This window comes from Saccopteryx bilineata, chromosome 6 (genome assembly GCF_036850765.1).
Source record: "Saccopteryx bilineata isolate mSacBil1 chromosome 6, mSacBil1_pri_phased_curated, whole genome shotgun sequence".
NCBI lineage: Eukaryota > Metazoa > Chordata > Mammalia > Chiroptera > Emballonuridae > Saccopteryx > Saccopteryx bilineata.
The window spans coordinates 123279112-123297149 of record NC_089495.1 but is presented as its reverse complement, the minus strand read 5'-3'; the positions used below and the strand labels follow the sequence as shown (position 1 = coordinate 123297149).

Sequence of the window (18038 nt, the reverse complement as noted above, 5' to 3'; positions counted from 1 at the left end):
CTTGTACATTCTTTCATCCAATTATTCAGAATTGCATGACAGATAGAAATCTTTTTTTATAACTTTTTAAAATTTTTTAAATTTTATTTATTGATTTGAGAGCAGAGAAAAAGCAAGAAAGAGAGGGAAAACAGGGAGGAGCAACTCATAGTAGTTGCTTCTTATATGTGCCTTGACCGGGCAAGCCCAGGGCTTCAAACCGGCAACATCAGCATTCCAGGTCATCATCGCTCTATCCACTGCTCCATCACAGGTCAGGCTGTGTGGCAGGTCGACTTCTGTAAGGTAGATAATATAATGATAATCATATCACTAATGATAGCCTGTTTTTTCCTAGCTCTGATTTTGAAAACATTTTTTATTTGATCTTAATCACTCCAAAAGATAGACAAGGGCTGCAAATTCCACTTTACAGACAGGAAATTGATGCCCACGCCTCACAAGTCAACAAGTGTGAGAACCGAGGCAAGAACCTGGGTCTGCTAGCTCCTGGGGCCCTACTCATTTTATTAAATCTTTTCATTTTCATTCTCCAGGCTTGTCTGCAGCTCATTGGCCGAACCAAAGGGTCTTCGCTCTTCAAATTAATAAAGATGGCTCCACAAGCCCCTAATTAAAAAACCCATGGCAGTATGTTTTTTAGTTATTTTGTGATCATTAATTGTGCCAGCCTGTCATTTAGTCCGAGGTACAAATGTTCAAAATTTGGAGAGTCACCACAGGCATGTGCTATACTTATCCAAAGATCTCCATCCATTCAATTGTACAAATACCCATTTGTGTCTTCCACTGTGCTGGCCTAGTCACTTTGGGTCATACAACGACGACTGTTCCAGGGATTTTGCCCTCAAACTCACAGTCTCACGAGCAGCTCAGACACACACACGCACAAGAGATAAGTGAGGTATACATAGTCTTGCAGAAATTTAGAGTAAAGAACTTTATGACATAAGTTTTGCTAACTTGGAAGATGCCACTAAACACTCGAACTTTTGGTTTCTTGTTGAATGTTGTTTCTTCTCAAACCAGAGCACAGAGAGCTCTGTGATATTCAACAGTGAAACTGAAGCATGTGCTGTATGAAGTTCCTTGAAATGTCTTGAAATATTCTGAAGCCTGATGTGCACACTCTCACCTCGGTTTCCTGCTATGCGCCCATTTTACGGGAAACTGCTTACTGGGGTTGCATTTCAAAGAAAAATTTGGTTAACTTTTTCAGCTTTATAAGAGATACACAGTGGCCTTAAATTGTAACAAAACTGTTCTACAAAAGTCTGTTAAAGTCAAAGACTTCAAGTCAGTAGCTTAACCGTTGGTTACATGTGAGTGGCATCCCGGAGCATGCACACCGTTACATTCTCTAAAGTGGTCTTGCCAGGCCTGTGGTTAGGAAGGTAGCCCTGATTACTACAGAAACTAATCAGATGCTGGCCTTTTTTTTTTTTTTTTTTAAGATTTTATGTATTGATTTTAGAGAGAGACAGAAGGGGGAGGAGCAGGAAGCATCAACTCGTAGTAGTAGTTGCTTCTTGTATTTGCCTTAACTAGGCAAGCCCAGGCTTTCAAACCAATGACCTCTGTGTTCCAGGTCAACACTTTATCCACTGCTGTCACCACAGGCCAGGTGACATAGGCCTTATCTTTAGAAAGCAGCCCTGATAAGCAAGCCTTGCAGTAAAGGTGCTATAATTACAGAACAGAGTGTAATCCCTAGCCACATTTCCCATTTATTAAAACTTGAAATGCTGTAAGCACCAGAGGTGTATCTCTTTGACTAATCCATACTGAAACATATTTGTAAAAAAGAGGGAGAGCATGCAGTTGGCCTAGGACAGGGGTCCCCAAACTACGGCCCGCGGGCCACATGCGGCCCCCTGAGACCATTTATCCGGCCCCCTCTGCACTTCCGGAAGGGGCACCTCTTTCATTGGTGGTCAGTGAGAGGAGCATAGTTCCCATTGAAATACTGGTCAGTTTGTTGATTTAAATTTACTTGTTCTATAAAAATGAGACTAAGAGACATGGACAAGAGTGTGGTGGTTACCAAGGGTGGGGGGGAGGGAGGACATGGGAGGGAGGGAGGGAGAGAGTTAGGGGGAGGGGGAGGGGCACAGAGAACTAGATAGAGGGTGACGGAGGACAATCTGACTTTGGGCGAGGGGTTTGCAACATAATTTAATGACAAAATAACCTAGACATGTTTTCTTTGAATATATGTACCCTGATTTATTAATGTCATCCCATTACCATTAATAAAAATTTATTATAAAAATAAATAAATAAATAAATAAATTTACTTGTTCTTTATTTTAAATATTGTATTTGTTCCCGTTTTGGTTTTTTTACTTTAAAATAAGATATGTGCAGTGTGCATAGGGATTTGTTCATAGTTTTTTTTTATAGTCTGGCCCTCCAATGGTCTGAGGGACAGTGAACTGGCCCCCTGTGTAAAAAGTTTGGGGACCCCTGGCCTAGGAACTTAATAGATTCTATGATCAAAATAAGTACCAGTGGGTGACCTTTACAGTCCACAAAGTTCTTTCCCAGTTAACATTGACACTGTGGTCTCCCAGCCCCAAAGCACCCTCTAAACCAGGGGTCTCAAACTCAACTCAGCATGTGGGCCGCAGAGCAAGATCACAGCCGTTTGGCGGGCCGCACTAGGTCTACAAAAGGCAACTGTTATGCAACACTTTTCTCACTGCAGTTGAAAACAAAAAAAAATCAGTACAACAAGCACAATCGTACATGCAGTTTACTCAGTGTCACAAAACGACCAGAAACTGTAGTTCGCATCACAACTGCTGTTAACTAAGCTAATATCTAGCTAGGATGCTAGAGAAATGAAAAATACAAGTAGGCCCCTAGGCTTACTTAATTTTATCCAAAATATTTTGAACTTCGTGGATTAGTCTGCGGGCCGCACAAAATTGTTCGGCGGGCCGCGAGTTTGAGACCCCTGCTCTAAACTTTGGCTCTAGGAGGCAGTCAGGCTCTTCCAACAGGGGGCATTAGAGGTATGCCGGCCAGGAGATTTGAGCCCCAATTTCAGGGACCCTCTAGGACAAGGATCCCCAAACTTTTTACACGGGGGCCCAGTTCACTGTCCCTCAGACCGTTGGAGGGCCGCCACATACAGTGCTTCTCTCACTGACCACCAATGAAAGAGGTGCCCCTTCCGGAAGTGCGGCAGGGGCCAGATAAATGGCCTCAGGGGGCCACAGCCCACAGGCTGTAGTTTGGGGACCCCTGCTCTAGGATCTTATAACTCCAAGCTCTGCCCCTTGTTCCCTCAGCCCCAAGGGTGATAGCTGCTTCCTGCTGTTGCTTCTGTCAGCTCAGTGTCCTCTTCTAGTGTGTTAGTTCTTCAACACCTGTTTAACCAGTTCCTTGTATTCGATCCTCTCCACAAAAACAACTGATGTGGTTCTGTTTTCCCACTGGACCTTGATTAACACTGCCTTTAATCTCACAAATGGTAAGGTAGCTATTATTAAGCATATTTTGTGGGTAAGGAAGTGGAGACTTGTTAGGGTATAACACTGTCTAAAATCACACAAGAGCCAAGACCTACACCTTCCACATTGAGATCCTCTGCTTTCCAGTTCCTCTCAGCATATCTCTTGCTGAACTTATTTTTCAAAAATTACTTTATGGCCCTGGCCAGCTAACTCGGTTGATAAGAGCATCATCCCAATATACAAGGTTGCAGATTTGATCCCTGGTCAGGTCACATACAAGAATCAACCAGTGAATGTGTAAATAAGTGGAACAACAAATTGATTTCTCTCTCTAAAATCAGTCAGTAAATAAAATTTAAAAATATATAAGCTAGTGGCTAATGCTTGGACATCTATTTATTCCTGATGAACTGGAACCACCTCTGACAAGCCCCCAAAGACGACCAGAGGCCCAAGGTCTTAGTAGCAGGCAGGAAATCAGTAAAAAGAGGAAGGGCCATTCAGAAGCAACTGCTGAGAATGGGGAAATAAGAGGATGTGGCTCAGAAATGGAGACTTACAAGGATGGACTGAGAGGTGGTCAGTGACAGACATGGAGGGAGGCAGAGGTCTCAGGGAGGAGGCCAAGCGAGGAACGGGGACAGAACACAGGATGAGAGAGCTGCCAGTGTCATAAGTCAACCTTGGAATTGGACTCTTAACATGACATATGGGGGGTATTTGTATTTTTGTCCTGAGATTCACCATCTAGAACCTAACAGTTATGCTTCTTTGGGGAAAAATATAAATATTTTATATTTTTAAATGCCTATCTTGACTGAAAATCTCTTTCTTACAAATAGATGCTTATTTGTGAGCTGGGTGATGAGTTTCCTGACCGGATGAAACCCAGAAGTCAGGCATCTAAAATGAGGTGCTTGTCTGAAAGGAATAGCTTCTTTGATCATTAGTCTTTATTTACCAACTTGCTGGAGGGACAAGATGACTTTCTGTTCTACTAAAAGCACTTCTTTGGGGTTTTTTTTGACTCCTAAAAATTAGCTGGTGGTAGGCAAAATCTTTTGCATCTAAACACAACTCATCTTGCAGAAGGTACTTTTTTTATTTATTTATTCATTTTTAGAGAGGGTGAGAGACAGACAGAAAGAGAGAGAGAGAGACAGAGAGAGAGAAGGGGGAGGAGCTGGAAGCATCAACTCCCATATTTGCCTTGACCAGGCAAGCCCAGGGTTTCGAACCGGTGACCTCAGCATTTCCAGGTTGACGCTTTATTCACTGCGCCACCACAGGTCAGGCGAAGGTACTTTTATTTTAGAAGCACAGAGTGACTGGGAAATGTTTTGTCCTGCTGGGAGGGGCCCCATCTTGGCTAGGGTTTCCTCTCATTGAGGAAGCAGAAGTCAAGTAGGTTTTATTTGTCATTAAAACAGTACACAGTGCCCAGTGGGTGCATTTGATGTTAGAGCGGTACTGAATGGTTTTCCTGCTCTCATATTCCCAATATGAGTCAAGACCCACCCATATGAAGAGGGAGATATTGGGTCTGCAGTAGTCGTTGGCAGAGATCTGTGCGATTTTATGATAAGTGCTTTTCTCTGCAATGGATTGTTCACTCTTATCACCTATTCAGGTGAACAGAAAGAATTGGCTAACTGGGCATTCTCCTGCTGGGGTTTAAATATTGTGGGAAAAGGTCAACATTAGATGTGATGTCACAGAGCCTTGACATTGGTCTTGTGTTCTTCCTGCCAGGGGACCTAGCAGAGTAGCTAACAGACTATAAATAAACTGCCTTCTTGGATCAAAACCTTTGGTAACCAAAACGGACAGAGAGCATTTCTGTGTTAAGGTCATCTTGGAATCTCCCATATTTGATTTGCGTGAAAAGGTACTTTTCATCTTGTCAGCTATGGGATCACCTTTCTGTTATGGCAGTTGACTCCCCACAAGGACTGGGTGGAAAATTAGTGAAAGGGGGTTTTTCTGCTGTAAACATAGCTCATTGATGTTCTAGTCCACAGGAGGCACTAGTCCCCAGCTTGTCTTGGGGCTGCAGCTGGTTAAATAGGCACATTTGTGTTCATTTTGAAGCATTCAAGCAGAGACTAAACTGTACTCCCCTGACACTGATTTAAGACAATGTTCTAAAGCATCACCAGTCTAAAAATATCCACTGGTAAGTCTTGGACACACTACATTTCTGAGAAGAGAAGAAATAGAGAAAGCTGAGAAAATAGCCAGGCATTAAATAAAAAGGAAATGAAATTTAAATATAAAAACCCTAAAATCTATAAAAGAAAGGGCATATGTAGTGCTGTAAAGGAGTTTATTCATAGGACCCCAGATGTTGGTGTCTATGGTAATTATCATTTCATTCTTGGGCACAAATATTACACATCTGCTACTTTTCTATTTTAATTATAAATTGTCTAAAATGATTTTCTTTCTCTTTGGAAGCAGGTTTTTGGCATTTGGGACTCTGTTTTCTAAGTAAAAACCACTAGTGCATATTAATTTGTTTTCATTTCAAGAAATGTCCATTGCATCACTAATAGTGGAGTATGGAAAAGAGTGAGTGCTTACCAGTGAAAGACTGGTGAGCAAGTGGTGGTACAAAGTAGCCTTCTCTGACAAGGTTCCAGGTCCCTGCCTCCAGGAACAGGGCAGGAAAAACACAAGATGAACCTGGAATATGCTGTGGCACCAGAATATAAGGAAGTGCTCAGAGACTGAAGGGGGAGGTCAAGGACGTGGGCTCCGGCTTAAAGGAGCTCCCCAGGGCCAGACTGGGGGTGATATGTGCATCCAATCAGGCCTGAAATGAATAGTGAATGTTAGTAAATTATATACTTTTTTTAAAGTGAGAGGTGGGGAGGCAGGGAGGCAGAGAGACAGACCCCCATATGTGCCCCAACTGGGATCAACCTGGCAAGCCCTGTCTGGGGCCAATGCTCTACCCATCTGGGGCCTTGCTCTGTTGCTCAGCAACTGAGCTATTTCAGCGCATTAGGCAAGGCCATGGAGCCATCCTCAGTGCCCAGGACCAACTTACTGGAACCATTCGAGCCATGGCTGCAGGAAGGAGGGGCAGATAGAGAAAAAAGGGGGAGGGGGAAGGGTGGAAAAGCAGATAGTCACTTCTCCTATGTGCCCTGACCAGGAATCGAACCGGGGACTTCCACATGCCAGGCCAGTGCTCTACCACTGAGCAGACCTGCCAGGGCCAAGTTATATACTTTCTAAAACCTTTTTTTTTTTTGTATTTTTCTGAAGTGAGAAGCAGGGAGGCAGAGAGAGACAGACTCCTGCATGCGCCTCACCAGAACCCACTTGGTATGCCCACTATGGGGTGATGATCTGCCCATCTGGGGTGTTGCTCCATTGCAACCAGAGCCATTCTAGCACCTGAGGCGGAGGCCATGGAGCCATCCTCAGCACCTGGGCCATCTTTGCTCCCATGGAGGCTTGGCTGCAGGAGGGGAAGAGAGAGATAGAGAGAAAGGAGAAGAGGAAGGGTAGAGAAGCAGATGGGCGCTTCTTCTGTGTGCCCTGGCCGGGAATCGAACCTGGGGCATCCACACACTGGGCCAACGCTCTACCACTGAGCCAACGGGCCAGGGCCTAAAAAACTTTTTTTTTTTCCTAAAAAACTTTTTTTTTTAATTAAGACTTTATTTATTTATTCATTTTAGAGAGAGAGAGAGAGAAGGGAGGAGCAGGAAGCATCAACCCCCATATGTGCCTTGACCAGGCAAGCCCAGGGTTTTGAACCAGCAACCTCCGCGTTCCAGGTCGATGCTTTATCCACTGCGCTACCACAGGTCAGGCCCTAAAAAACTTTTTTTTTTTTTTTTTACTTTTCTGAAGCTGGAAACGGGGAGGCAGTCAGACAGACTCCCGCATGTGCCCGACCAGGATCCACCCGGCATGCCCACCAGGGGGCGATGCTCTGCCCATCCAGGGCGTCGCTCTGTCGCCTGGGGCAGAAGCCAAGGAGCCATCCCCAGCACCTGGGCCATCTTTTTGCTCCAATGGAGCCTCGGCTGTGGGAGGGGAAGAGAGAGACAGAGAGGAAGGAGGGGGTGGTGGAGAAGCAGATGGGCGCCTCTCCTGTGTGCCCTGGCCGGGAATCGAACCCAGGACTCCTGCACGCCAGGCCGACGCTCTACCACTGAGCCAACCGGCCAGGGCCCCTAAAAAACTTTTTAATGAAGTTATTTACTTTTATGAGTGGATTATAGTTCTTTTTATACACTCAAGGAAACTGCCCAATAATTTACAACTGAAACCAAGATATTCTACTATCTCGTACACATTGTGACCATATTTTCTACAACAAAATTGTGAGTACCTTTGTAGGGGTAGTTTAACAAAATATTTGAAATTAGAATGGCTTAAAAAAGAACTAGGATATATGGTACACACACACACAGGCAGTTCCACATTTGATCACCAGATGGCACTTTGCCAATGTAAGGTAAACGTGAAAGGCCAAAGAGAAACTCCTCAGTATCATGCAGAGCCTTGATTGGCAACTCCCTGGGGCCCATTGAAAGAATTCATCTGGCTGAACCAACACTGTGCTTCTATACTGGGCTTGAGCTGTTTGGGATTTAAATTATTCTGAGATTTGGGCTTCTTTCAGTACATACTCTGCAGGCAAGTCCAGGAGGGTGCTGTGCATCAGATGTAGGTCATCAGAGTCCTGCCCCTTCAAGACAGAAGTAAGAGGGCTGTGCCTAGTCTGTCACTGAACCGCAGGCCTAGCGAGCATGGTGAGAGTGTGGAATGACTGGACAAATGTCTTGATCCTTTGAAAATTATTTAGAGGAGAAACCACTGTGTCTGTCAGTAACAGTGTTTGAGCACCTTGGGTGAAAGTGAACAGAGACTGCCCACAGTGTTCTCTGACATCGTCATACCCTGAATATCCATTTGTGTCTTCTGCAGGTGCTGTTAGATATTACAGACAAGGATTTTGTCATGCTTTGCTCCAAGAAAGCTTTTCTCTGAGAAGAACTTAGATACTCCTGTTAAAGTATTGAAGAAGTGTGGCATTAGGTACACTTTTGTGTATTCTGATGCCCAAAGCGTACAGTGTCATCCAGAGAATTTGGAGTAGCCTCCAGAACCTGAGCAGGCTTCCTTCCCTACCCTTTGCAGTGACTGTTGAACTTTCAGACTCTCCACACTCTAGTCAGGTTTCTAGAAAATCCTGGGATCAGAACAGCCTGTTGACCATCCCTGCGGCAGCTGAAGCAGCTGCAATAGAGAGTAGTATGGCTCCTGAATTTAAATCCCTGGTTCTGCTAGGACCTTTGATAATTACATGTATCTTTTGAGGTTCAGCTTCTTTATAATAGGGATATTAATACTGACAATCTTCATTTATTCAGTCAACCAACGTACTTTTGAGTTCCTCGTGCATGTCAGGCTGTCCTCTGAGAATGTATAATCTAGTGGCATGGCAGATGTGTCGGTTAGGGTTGAGTACATTAAATAAGGATGTATCTAAATTGGAAATGGGTGGTGGTGAGGGCACATGACATGTGAATATACTGAATGCCACCAAACACTGTGCTTAAGATGGCTAAGGTGACCAAGTTCATGCTATGTGTATTTTATCATAATTAAATAAATTAAAATGGAAAAAATTGTCTAAAGAACCCAGCATGATGCCTGGCACATAGTAGGTACTCAGTAGACACCTGACTAACTTAGGGAGTGGGTGGAGACTGGGAAGACCAGCTGGAGTCTTTCCTCATGGATGCAAGTGCCCTGGCACATAGAGTACATAGAGGCCAGGAAAAGGGAAGAAGTAGCCTGCCCTTCCTCCCTCCCTCCCTTCCTTCCTTCCTTCCTTCCTTCCTTCCTTCCTTCCTTCCTTCCTTCCTTCCTTCCTTCCTCCTCCCTCCCTCCCTCCCTCCCTCCCTCCCTCCTTCCCTCCCTCCCTCCCTCCTTTCCTCCCTCCTCCCTCCTTCCTCCCTCCCTGTCTTATTTTTTGTGAGAGGAGGGGAGCTAGTGAGGCAGACTCCTGCATGTGCCCCAACAGGGATCCACCTGGCAACCCTATTTTGGATTGATGCTCGAGTAATGAACTATTTTTAGTACCTGAGGCTGACATGCTCAGACCAACAAGCCATCCTCAGCACCTGGGGCCACACTCGAATCAATCAAGTCACTGGTTGCAGGAGGGGAAAAGGGAGAGAAAGGGAAGAGGGAGGGGGAGAGAAGGAGTCCCTTCTCTTATGTGCTCTGACTGAAAATCAAAACTGGGATGTTCATATTCTGGGCCAATGCTGTATCCACTGAGACACTGACCTGGGCCGCCTTTTCTGTCTTGTACACAGCCTTCCCTAGGCCCACACATGGAGGGGGACTGCCACACATGTACTGACATTCTGCCTTGGGCTCAATATGGGCTTATGGAATGTCTTCCCATTTATCAAATATCATCCCATGGGCCTGACCAGGTGGTGGCACAGTGGATAGAGCATCGGACTGGGATGTGGAAGGACCCAGGTTTGAGACCCCAGGATAGCCAGCTTGAGCATGGGCTCATCTGGCTTGAGCAAAAAAGCTCACTAGCATGGACCCAAGGTCACTGGCTCGAGCAGGGGGTTACTTAGTCTGCTGAAGGCCCGTGGTCATGGCACATATGAGAAAGCAATCAATGAACAACTAAGGTGTCACAACAAAAAACTGATGATTGATGCTTCTCATCTCTCTCCGTTCCTGTCTGTCTGTCCCTATCTATCCCTCTATCTGACTCTCTCTCTGTCCCTGTAAAAAAAAAAATCATCCCGGGGGAAATAAAATCAACAGTTATGAAAGGGACCTAATGCAGCTTCTAGAATTTCATTTCACTTTCCATAATGAAGACAGGCTTTAGGTAAAAACTAGTAGGCCAAGAATGAAATTTGGTCTGCTCAGGGACTATGGATCTGCACCTTTATGATGGAGGATGAAGGCTCAGGTAATATTCTAAATGGAAGATAAAGAACACCAGGGTTTTGTTAGCCCCCCCTCTTATTGTTTTTCTGGTTTTGGAGGGTGTGGAGGAGAAAGGGCAGAGAGTAGAGGAAGAACAGGTCTTAAAAATAATCAAAACTCTGGCAGAGTTATAGCTCACTCCAAGGACCTGTGCAAATGAATATGATTAACTTTGCTACTCCAGAAAAAAAAATTAATCCCAAAGTTATTTATTTTGGCTTTAGAATAGACTAGCATTTGTGTCAGATTTTCCTGCCTAATTTCTTTTTGCTTAAGCTTATTTTTAAATTGTTTTAAATTCCTTTAAGCGTGACAGCCAAGGAAAGTGGGGGTGGAGAATGGACTGCAGATGGGCTCTGAACTAGGGTTTCAGCTTTCCTATATTAAAGGCTCCTGGTACGCTGCTGGTGGGAGAGAAAATTGGAACCAGTTTTCTGAAAAAGAACAATTTGGCAAAATATTTTTGAAAGTCTTAAAAATATGCTTCCTCTTTGATCCAGGAATTCCACATCTAGGAATTTGTCCTAAGGAAGTAAACAAACACGTAGAAATGTGGGAGCAAGGTGCTCACCACAATATTTATATCAGCAAAAACAGTAAAACCAGCTTAAAACATTGAGGAATATGGAATTGATTAAATTAAGTGCATTTCTATTGTTAATGTGCATGGTCATGTTGTCAAATTACAGACTTTAAAAATGTTCACCACATATTTTCAAGTGGAAAGACTGTGCAGTAGTATGTACAGTTTGAAACATCAGTACAGAAATAGTAGGTGGGCTGGGAGGGGGTGGGTGGATGCCTCACTAGGAAGACATTCTGCAGTGTTAACTTTGGTATTAGTGCTAAAATGATGGCTGATTTTGTACTTTTTTGTGTTTTTTCAAGTTTTCTGTTTGAACGTGTATTACCGTATTTCCCCATGTATAAGATGCACTTTTTTCCGAAATATTTGGGTCTGAAAACTGGGTGTGTCTTATACAGTGGTTGTAGATTTTTTTGCATTTCCCACTTTTTCACATGAATGAGTAGTTGTATGAATTTTGTGATGAATAAAACTTGAGTTCAGTAAGTTTAATACTTTTTTTTTCAAATTTCAGGCCCCAAAATTAAGGTGTGTCTTATACATGGGATAGTCTTATACATGGGCAAATATGGTACTTTGTAATTAGAAAAACTAACTATTATGTATCTTAAAAGGATACATGTTTAATGTATCAGTGAAATAAATAAAATGTTGCTTTGCAATACCCACAAAGTGGGTAATTTAGATGTACATATGACAATTTAGATTGTATTTTCTTATGGATCACATTCATACACGTAAATTATCAGCACTCTTGCCTGACCAGGCGGTGGTGCAGTGGATAGAGCGTAGGACTGGGATGCAGAGGACCCAGGTTCGAGACCCCGAGCTTGCCAGCTTGAGTGCGGGCTCCTCTGGTTTGAGCAAAAGCCCATCAGTTTGAGTCCAAGGTCGCTGGCTTCAGCAAAGGGTTACTTGGTCTGCTGAAGGCCCGTGGTCAAGGCACGTATGAGGAAGCAATCAATGAACAACCAGGGTGTTGCAACGCGCATTGAAAAACTAATGATTTTGGCCCTGGCCGGTTGGCTCAGCAGTAGAGCGTCGGCCTGGCGTGCAGGAGTCCTAGGTTTGATTCCCGGCCAGGGCACACAGGAGAGGCGCCCATTTGCCTCTCCACCCCTCCCCCTCTCCTTCCTCTCTGTTTCTCTCTTCCCTTCCCACAACAAGGCTCCATTGGAGCAAAGATGGCCTGGGCGCTGGGGATGGCTCTGTGGCCCCAGGCGCTAGAATGGCTCTGGACGCCCCAGAGGGGCAGAGCATCGCCCCCTGGTGGGCGTGCCGGGTGGATCCCAGTCCGGTGCATGCGGGAGTCTGTCTGTCTCCCCGTTTCCAGCTTCAGAAAAAAAAAAAAGAAAGAAAAACTAATGATTGATGCTTCTCATCTTTCTCCGTTCCTGTCTGTCCCTGTCTATCTCTTTCTCTGACTCTCTCTCTGTCTCTGTAAAAAAAAAAAAAAAAATTATCAGCACTCTTACTGAATTCATAAAATCAAGTGTACTGTAGGTTATGTTTTCCACAGAAAGAAACCACATTCAGCAAAAATTGAGGAAGGCACAGTCAGAGTACAGGATGGGATAAGTCAGTGCTGGGAGGTAGACAGACTCTTCTGGGAGCACCATGGTTTTGCAAAGCAACACAGACAAGTAGGTTTCCTGTGAGTTACATGCCAAGGTTGTTTATTGCCCCCCAAAAAACACCAGAACAGGCCCTGGGCAGTTGGCTCAGTGATAGAGCGTTGGCCTGGCATGCAGAAGTCCCGGGTTCGATTCCCGGCCAGGGCACACAGGAGAAGTGCCCGTCTGCTTCTCCACCCCTTCCCCTCTCCTTCCTCTCTGTCTCTCTCTTCCCCTCCTGCAGCCGAGGCTCCATTGGAGCAAAGATGGCCCGGGCGCTGGGGATGGCTCCTTGGTCTCTGCCCCAGGCGCTGGAGTGGCTCTGGTCGAGACAGAGCAACGCCTTGGAGGGGCAGAGCATCGCCCCCTGGTGGGCAGAGCGTTGCCCCTGGTGGGCGTGCCGGGTGGATCCTGGTCGGGCGCATGCGGGAGTCTGTCTGACTGTCTCTCCCCATTTCCAGCTTCAGAAAAATACAAAAAAAAAAAAACCCACAAAAAACAAACAAACAAACAAAAAAACACCGGAACAATACTGGGAACATTTTAAATCGTTAATCTCCTGAAAGCAATTCCCAGTTAAATTTGTTACTATTTATCCTTTCTTATCACCTCATGATCAACTCAGAACTCCAGAGCAAAAGTATAAGGTAATGCTGGACAGCCCAGCCTTTGATGACCTGGAGGGAGCTCTTGCCTCACCTTTGGAAGATCTCTGCTGCACAGGGTCACCCAAGGGAAAGTTTGCTCCTCACTGACTGTTGGCCCCAGTCCTGCACACTGTGGTGGGGCTCTCTTTTATTTGCAGTTCCTAAATTCCTAAGACAACACGTGGCTTCACTTGAAGGAAAAGCCTTATGGTCTGGCTCCCTGTTGTCTGAGGTCAGATAGTAAAGCCTTTTGTGATTAACTCGGCCACGGTGTGTCCTTTGGTATTTGGAACTGCGGTAGGCATTTTTATTATCCACATTTTGAATGCTAACTCAGAAAAGCTTCACAGAATGGAAAAAACAGGTAAATCTCACTCTTTCAACACCAGATGGAATCCCAGTTCTCATGGCTGTGACCTTGAGCAAGTTCACTTGATATGTCGGATCTCAGTGTCCTCCTGTAGTTAGGAGATTGGCACCTGCTCGCCTCACCCTGCAGGCTGTTCTCTGTCACCTGTGAGGCCCTGTTCCAATGATAGTCATTCGTTTTTATAAACACACTGCCTCCTCCTACTTTATTTCTGACACAGTTTCCTTATGCTGCTCCACCTCCCCAAGAACCAGTGAAGACTCTGAGAAGCCTGATCAACATTCGAAAGGACACACTGAGACTCGTCAAGTAAGTCCCTGGTGGGGCATGTGCTCAGAAGTGCCAGGTGCCCCTTAGACACTCACCAAGCAGTTGTGCCAGACCCAGACCTTGACCCTTGTCCACTTAGATCGGACCTCTCTACATCTAGATTGTTCACACTTCGTGGTGTAGTCTGTGTTTGTGAAGAATACTTCCTTTCCTGGGAGCAGTCACTATGGCCCCTACTTTATGAATATTTTTTTAAAAGAATTATTGAGGGGGAAAAAAAAGAATTATTGAGGGGAAAAAGTAAATCTTGCAGATACCTCAACAAGCTGATGTAAAGATGGGATAGTTGAACTTGGAATATGAAATTCTTATTTGTTGTCTATGTTTACTTTTAAATTTATTCTTAATCTCATATGCGCTTCCTCTGAGGAACTCAGGGCACCCTGAGTTGGTTGCTCAATCACCACCATCAACATTAATTATCATTAATTTTCCTTCTTCATGCTGTCCCCAAGACTGTGTGACTTTTAAACTGATTCTGCCCTCTACTCAAGTTCCCTGGGGAGACAGGTTGGGGCAAACCAGAAGTCCCAGATTTTTCTGAATGGACAGGGAAGATAACTCAGACTATTTTATGCTTGGTTAGGTCAGTCTTATTAGCATTAGGAAGTTGATTTCTCTCTGATAACTTTATTTTACTATCACAACTTTGAGATAAAATCCACATACCATATGGTTCACCCATCTAAAGCAGACAATTGAGGGGTTTTTAGTATATTCACAGACCTGTGCCATCATCACTTTAAATAATTTGAGAACATTTTCATCACCACCACCCCAATGACACCATACTTATTAGTGGACACTTCCCATTTCCCCTGAAACCCTGCTTCTAGGCTTGAGTGACCACTAATCTACTTTTATCTTTCTCTTCATTTTCATACTTTATTTGTCCCTGGGATTTCTGTTGTTTCCCCAACTACTCTCCCAGCTCTGGGGACATCATGGGGACAAGGGAGCCAGGGAGGCCCCCTGGCTGCAGAGCAGTCCCAGGGAGGCCCCCTGGCTGCAGAGCAGTCCCAGGGGGACAGAGCAGACTGAGGCTCCTGAGGCCATGGGAACCTCCAGCGTCAGCTCCTCTGTCCTGTCTGTCTGTGTCTGTCATCGAATGTGGCCTGCTCACATATCTGATGGAGGCGGGTGCAAGGCCTGAGTCGCTGTGTGGGCCTGGCTCTGGATGTGGCAGCCAGGCCTCAGCTCTGGAACAGATGGGGCAGCTGCCGAGCACTGTAGCCAGCTGGGGAGCAGGAATCCAGGGTGCTCCTGGCTCTGTGGCTGTGGACTGGAGTCAAGACTCTAAGCTTCAGGTTTCTTAGGGATAGAAAAATGATAATAACTTTAGCTTTCCTGGCTGTTGTCAAAAGTAAACGAGATCATGGAAGTGAAAACCCCTGGTGTTCAGTAAATGTTAAGGTGAAGAGTGTTATTGTTTTGTTTTTCTGAGAGTGTGGGAACTGAGTAAATTCTGATTCTCACATTTCCAGGATTGAACATCTACTTTTGCCTCCTCTCAAAACTATACTGAAGAGCACTTTTTAAATGCATAAATCCACAAGAATTATGAGAATGGGAAAGGAGCGCAGAAATAAAGTTTCAGAAGCAGGAAACAGTGCATGTTAAATAACTTGGCAGACCCAGGAAATCAGAGTCCTGTGCGAGCAGAGGGAAAACCTGAGACCTGTCCGGTCTCTGCTGTGATATCCCGAGGCTCAGGGACTGGCAGTACCAGGTATCTCTGGGCTTTGAGGTGGAAGGCAGACAGGAGGATTGGTGGAAAGTCTGCTTAAGGGTAGTCAGACCCCTCCCTGACGCTACACAGCCAGGGCTGCCTCCCGCACTCCGCAAGTGGCTAGCAGATGCTTCTCACCGGAAAGTTTCCAACAGAGAATCTGGGCTTAGAGGCTAAGGCACAGCTAAGGGCTAGATGCAGCACTAACATCAAGAGGGTAGTCAAGTAAATTTGGGTATACTGGGTGCTCAGCGCTCCAGCCTGCTCTCCTGCCCCCACCCTCAGAGTGCCAGCAACCAGGCCTTTGTCAGAAAGCAGAGGAATTGGACCAAAGAGACTGTCATGGAGGTTCCTCAGCAGACTCAGATACCCTCCAGGGAAGCCTGGTGTCCCCAACCCTCCCAGAGTTCCAATTAAGGGTTTTAAATTTCTTAAATAGAAGCAAACAACCAAAGGTTCTTTGATGTATAAGGAACACCCATGATGTGAAAGACACTGGCAAAACAAACAAATGGGGGAAAACACTAAGTAGAAATAAAAATTCTTCAGGGAGAGCAAAACTTCACTTATAACCCCAGTGACACGGAGAAGGTATTGTTTCCTTATTCCATGGACGTAGTGACACAGAGCATTTAGGAAACAAAAAGTCTCTCAGGAATTAAAAACATGTTAGCAGAATGAAAAAAATCAGTTAAATGCAAGGAGAAAAAGTAGAAATATTCTAGAAAGTGGAACAAAAAAGCAGAGATCTGGAAAATAGGAAAGGAAAGATACAAAGAGTAGAGCAGCTGCTTAGAAGGTTTAACATTCAATCAATGTTTTGGAAAGAGAACAGAGAACCTGGAAGGAATCAGTAGTTACACATAATGTAAGAGTTTCTAACTTGAAAGGACTACTGAACGCCAGAACCGTGGACGACAAAGAGGAGATTCTGTGGCCCTGGCCAGTTGTCTCAGTGGTAGAATGCCGACCTGGAGTGTGGATGTCCTAGGTTTGATTCCCAGTCAGGGCACACAGGAAAAGCACCCCTCTGCTTTTCACCCTCCCCCTCCCTCCTCTCTCTTTTCCTCCTGTAGCCAAGGCTCAATTGGAGCAAGTTGGCCCCTGGCACTGAGGATGGCTCTATGGCCTCCGCCTCAAGTGCTGAGAAGAGTTCGGTTGCTGAGTGATGTAGCAACCTCCCAGACGGGCAGAGCATCCCCACTAGTGGGCTTGCTGTGTGGATCTTGGTTGGGGCACTTGCAGGAGTCTGTCTCACCTCCCTGCCTCTCACTTAATAAAAAAGAGAGAGAGAGAGAGAGAGCTTCTGTTTCTTTTTTTTTAAACAAAGGGGAGAGAGATAAAGAAGGGAAGAGAGTAGGAAGCATCAACTCATAGTAGTTTACTCTCTGTATGTGCCTTGACCGGGCAAGCCCAGGGATTCAAACTGGAGATCTCAGTGTTCCAGGTCAACGCTTTATCCACTGCGCCACCACAGGTCAGGCGAGAGCTTCTGTTTCAAAGGAAGAAAGGACCAGCCACTGGAATGGAGCTGAACGATAGTGCCCTGATGCTGTGAAATGACTTTTTTTTTTAATTAATTTCACAGAGAGAGGAAGGAGAGAGAGAGAGAGAGAGATTAATTTGTTTTTCCACTTATTTATGCACTTATTGGTCGATTCTTGTATATGCCCAGACCAAGGTTTGAACCCGCAACCTTGGCATATCAGGATGACATTCTAACCAACTAAGCTTCCAGGCTAGAGCCAAAATGGCTTTGTAAAAGTATTTATAACCTAGAATTCTTTACTCAGCCAGACTTTCAATGAAGTCTGACTGCAATATAATCTCTCAGAAAGTCCCCCCCCCCCCCCCCCCCCGCCAACATGCCCTTTTCCGGGAAGCTACAGCAAGCTGTGCTCCACCCAAGTGGAAGTATAACCCAAGGAGGAGGAAGCCAGGAGAGGCAGGAAACATGCGATTCCCCAGGAAAGAGGCAGAGGGACTCAGCAGGATGGTGAGAGGGAGATCCCAGGATGGAAACTCTGGACCCCAGGGTCCAGACGGAGCAAGTCAGAGGGCTCCAGAAGGGACCCCCCCCCCCCAGGAGGATGAAACACATAGAACACCCGGCACAGCGGTATATCCAGAGAGTCCGACAACCCAGAGAGTTTGGGTTTGACTTAGTGATGAGGCATACATAGAAAATTAAGTAACTTAGGAAAACAAAATAAGCACAAACTCTAAGAAAAGCATGTGCAGGAAAAGAACAATTATAAGGGATTCTTCTGTGGCCAAGCTGTGGATAGTGCTGATGTAATTATAGTGCT

General features: G+C 45.2%; 1 protein-coding gene across 4 annotated transcripts in view; it reads left to right on the top strand.

Annotated features, from left to right (window-relative positions):
* Positions 1-18038, top strand: part of RNF157 (ring finger protein 157) — a 95168-nt gene that overhangs the window by 48963 nt on the left and 28167 nt on the right. For 3 of the 4 annotated variants that reach the window (XM_066236625.1, XM_066236628.1, XM_066236627.1), the window contains exon 3: positions 13891-13979. The exons of the other annotated variant lie outside the window; for it this stretch is intronic. In XM_066236625.1, coding sequence (XP_066092722.1) covers positions 13891-13979 — 89 coding nt within the window. The remainder of the gene's footprint in view (positions 1-13890; positions 13980-18038) is intronic. 4 annotated transcript variants of the gene reach the window in all.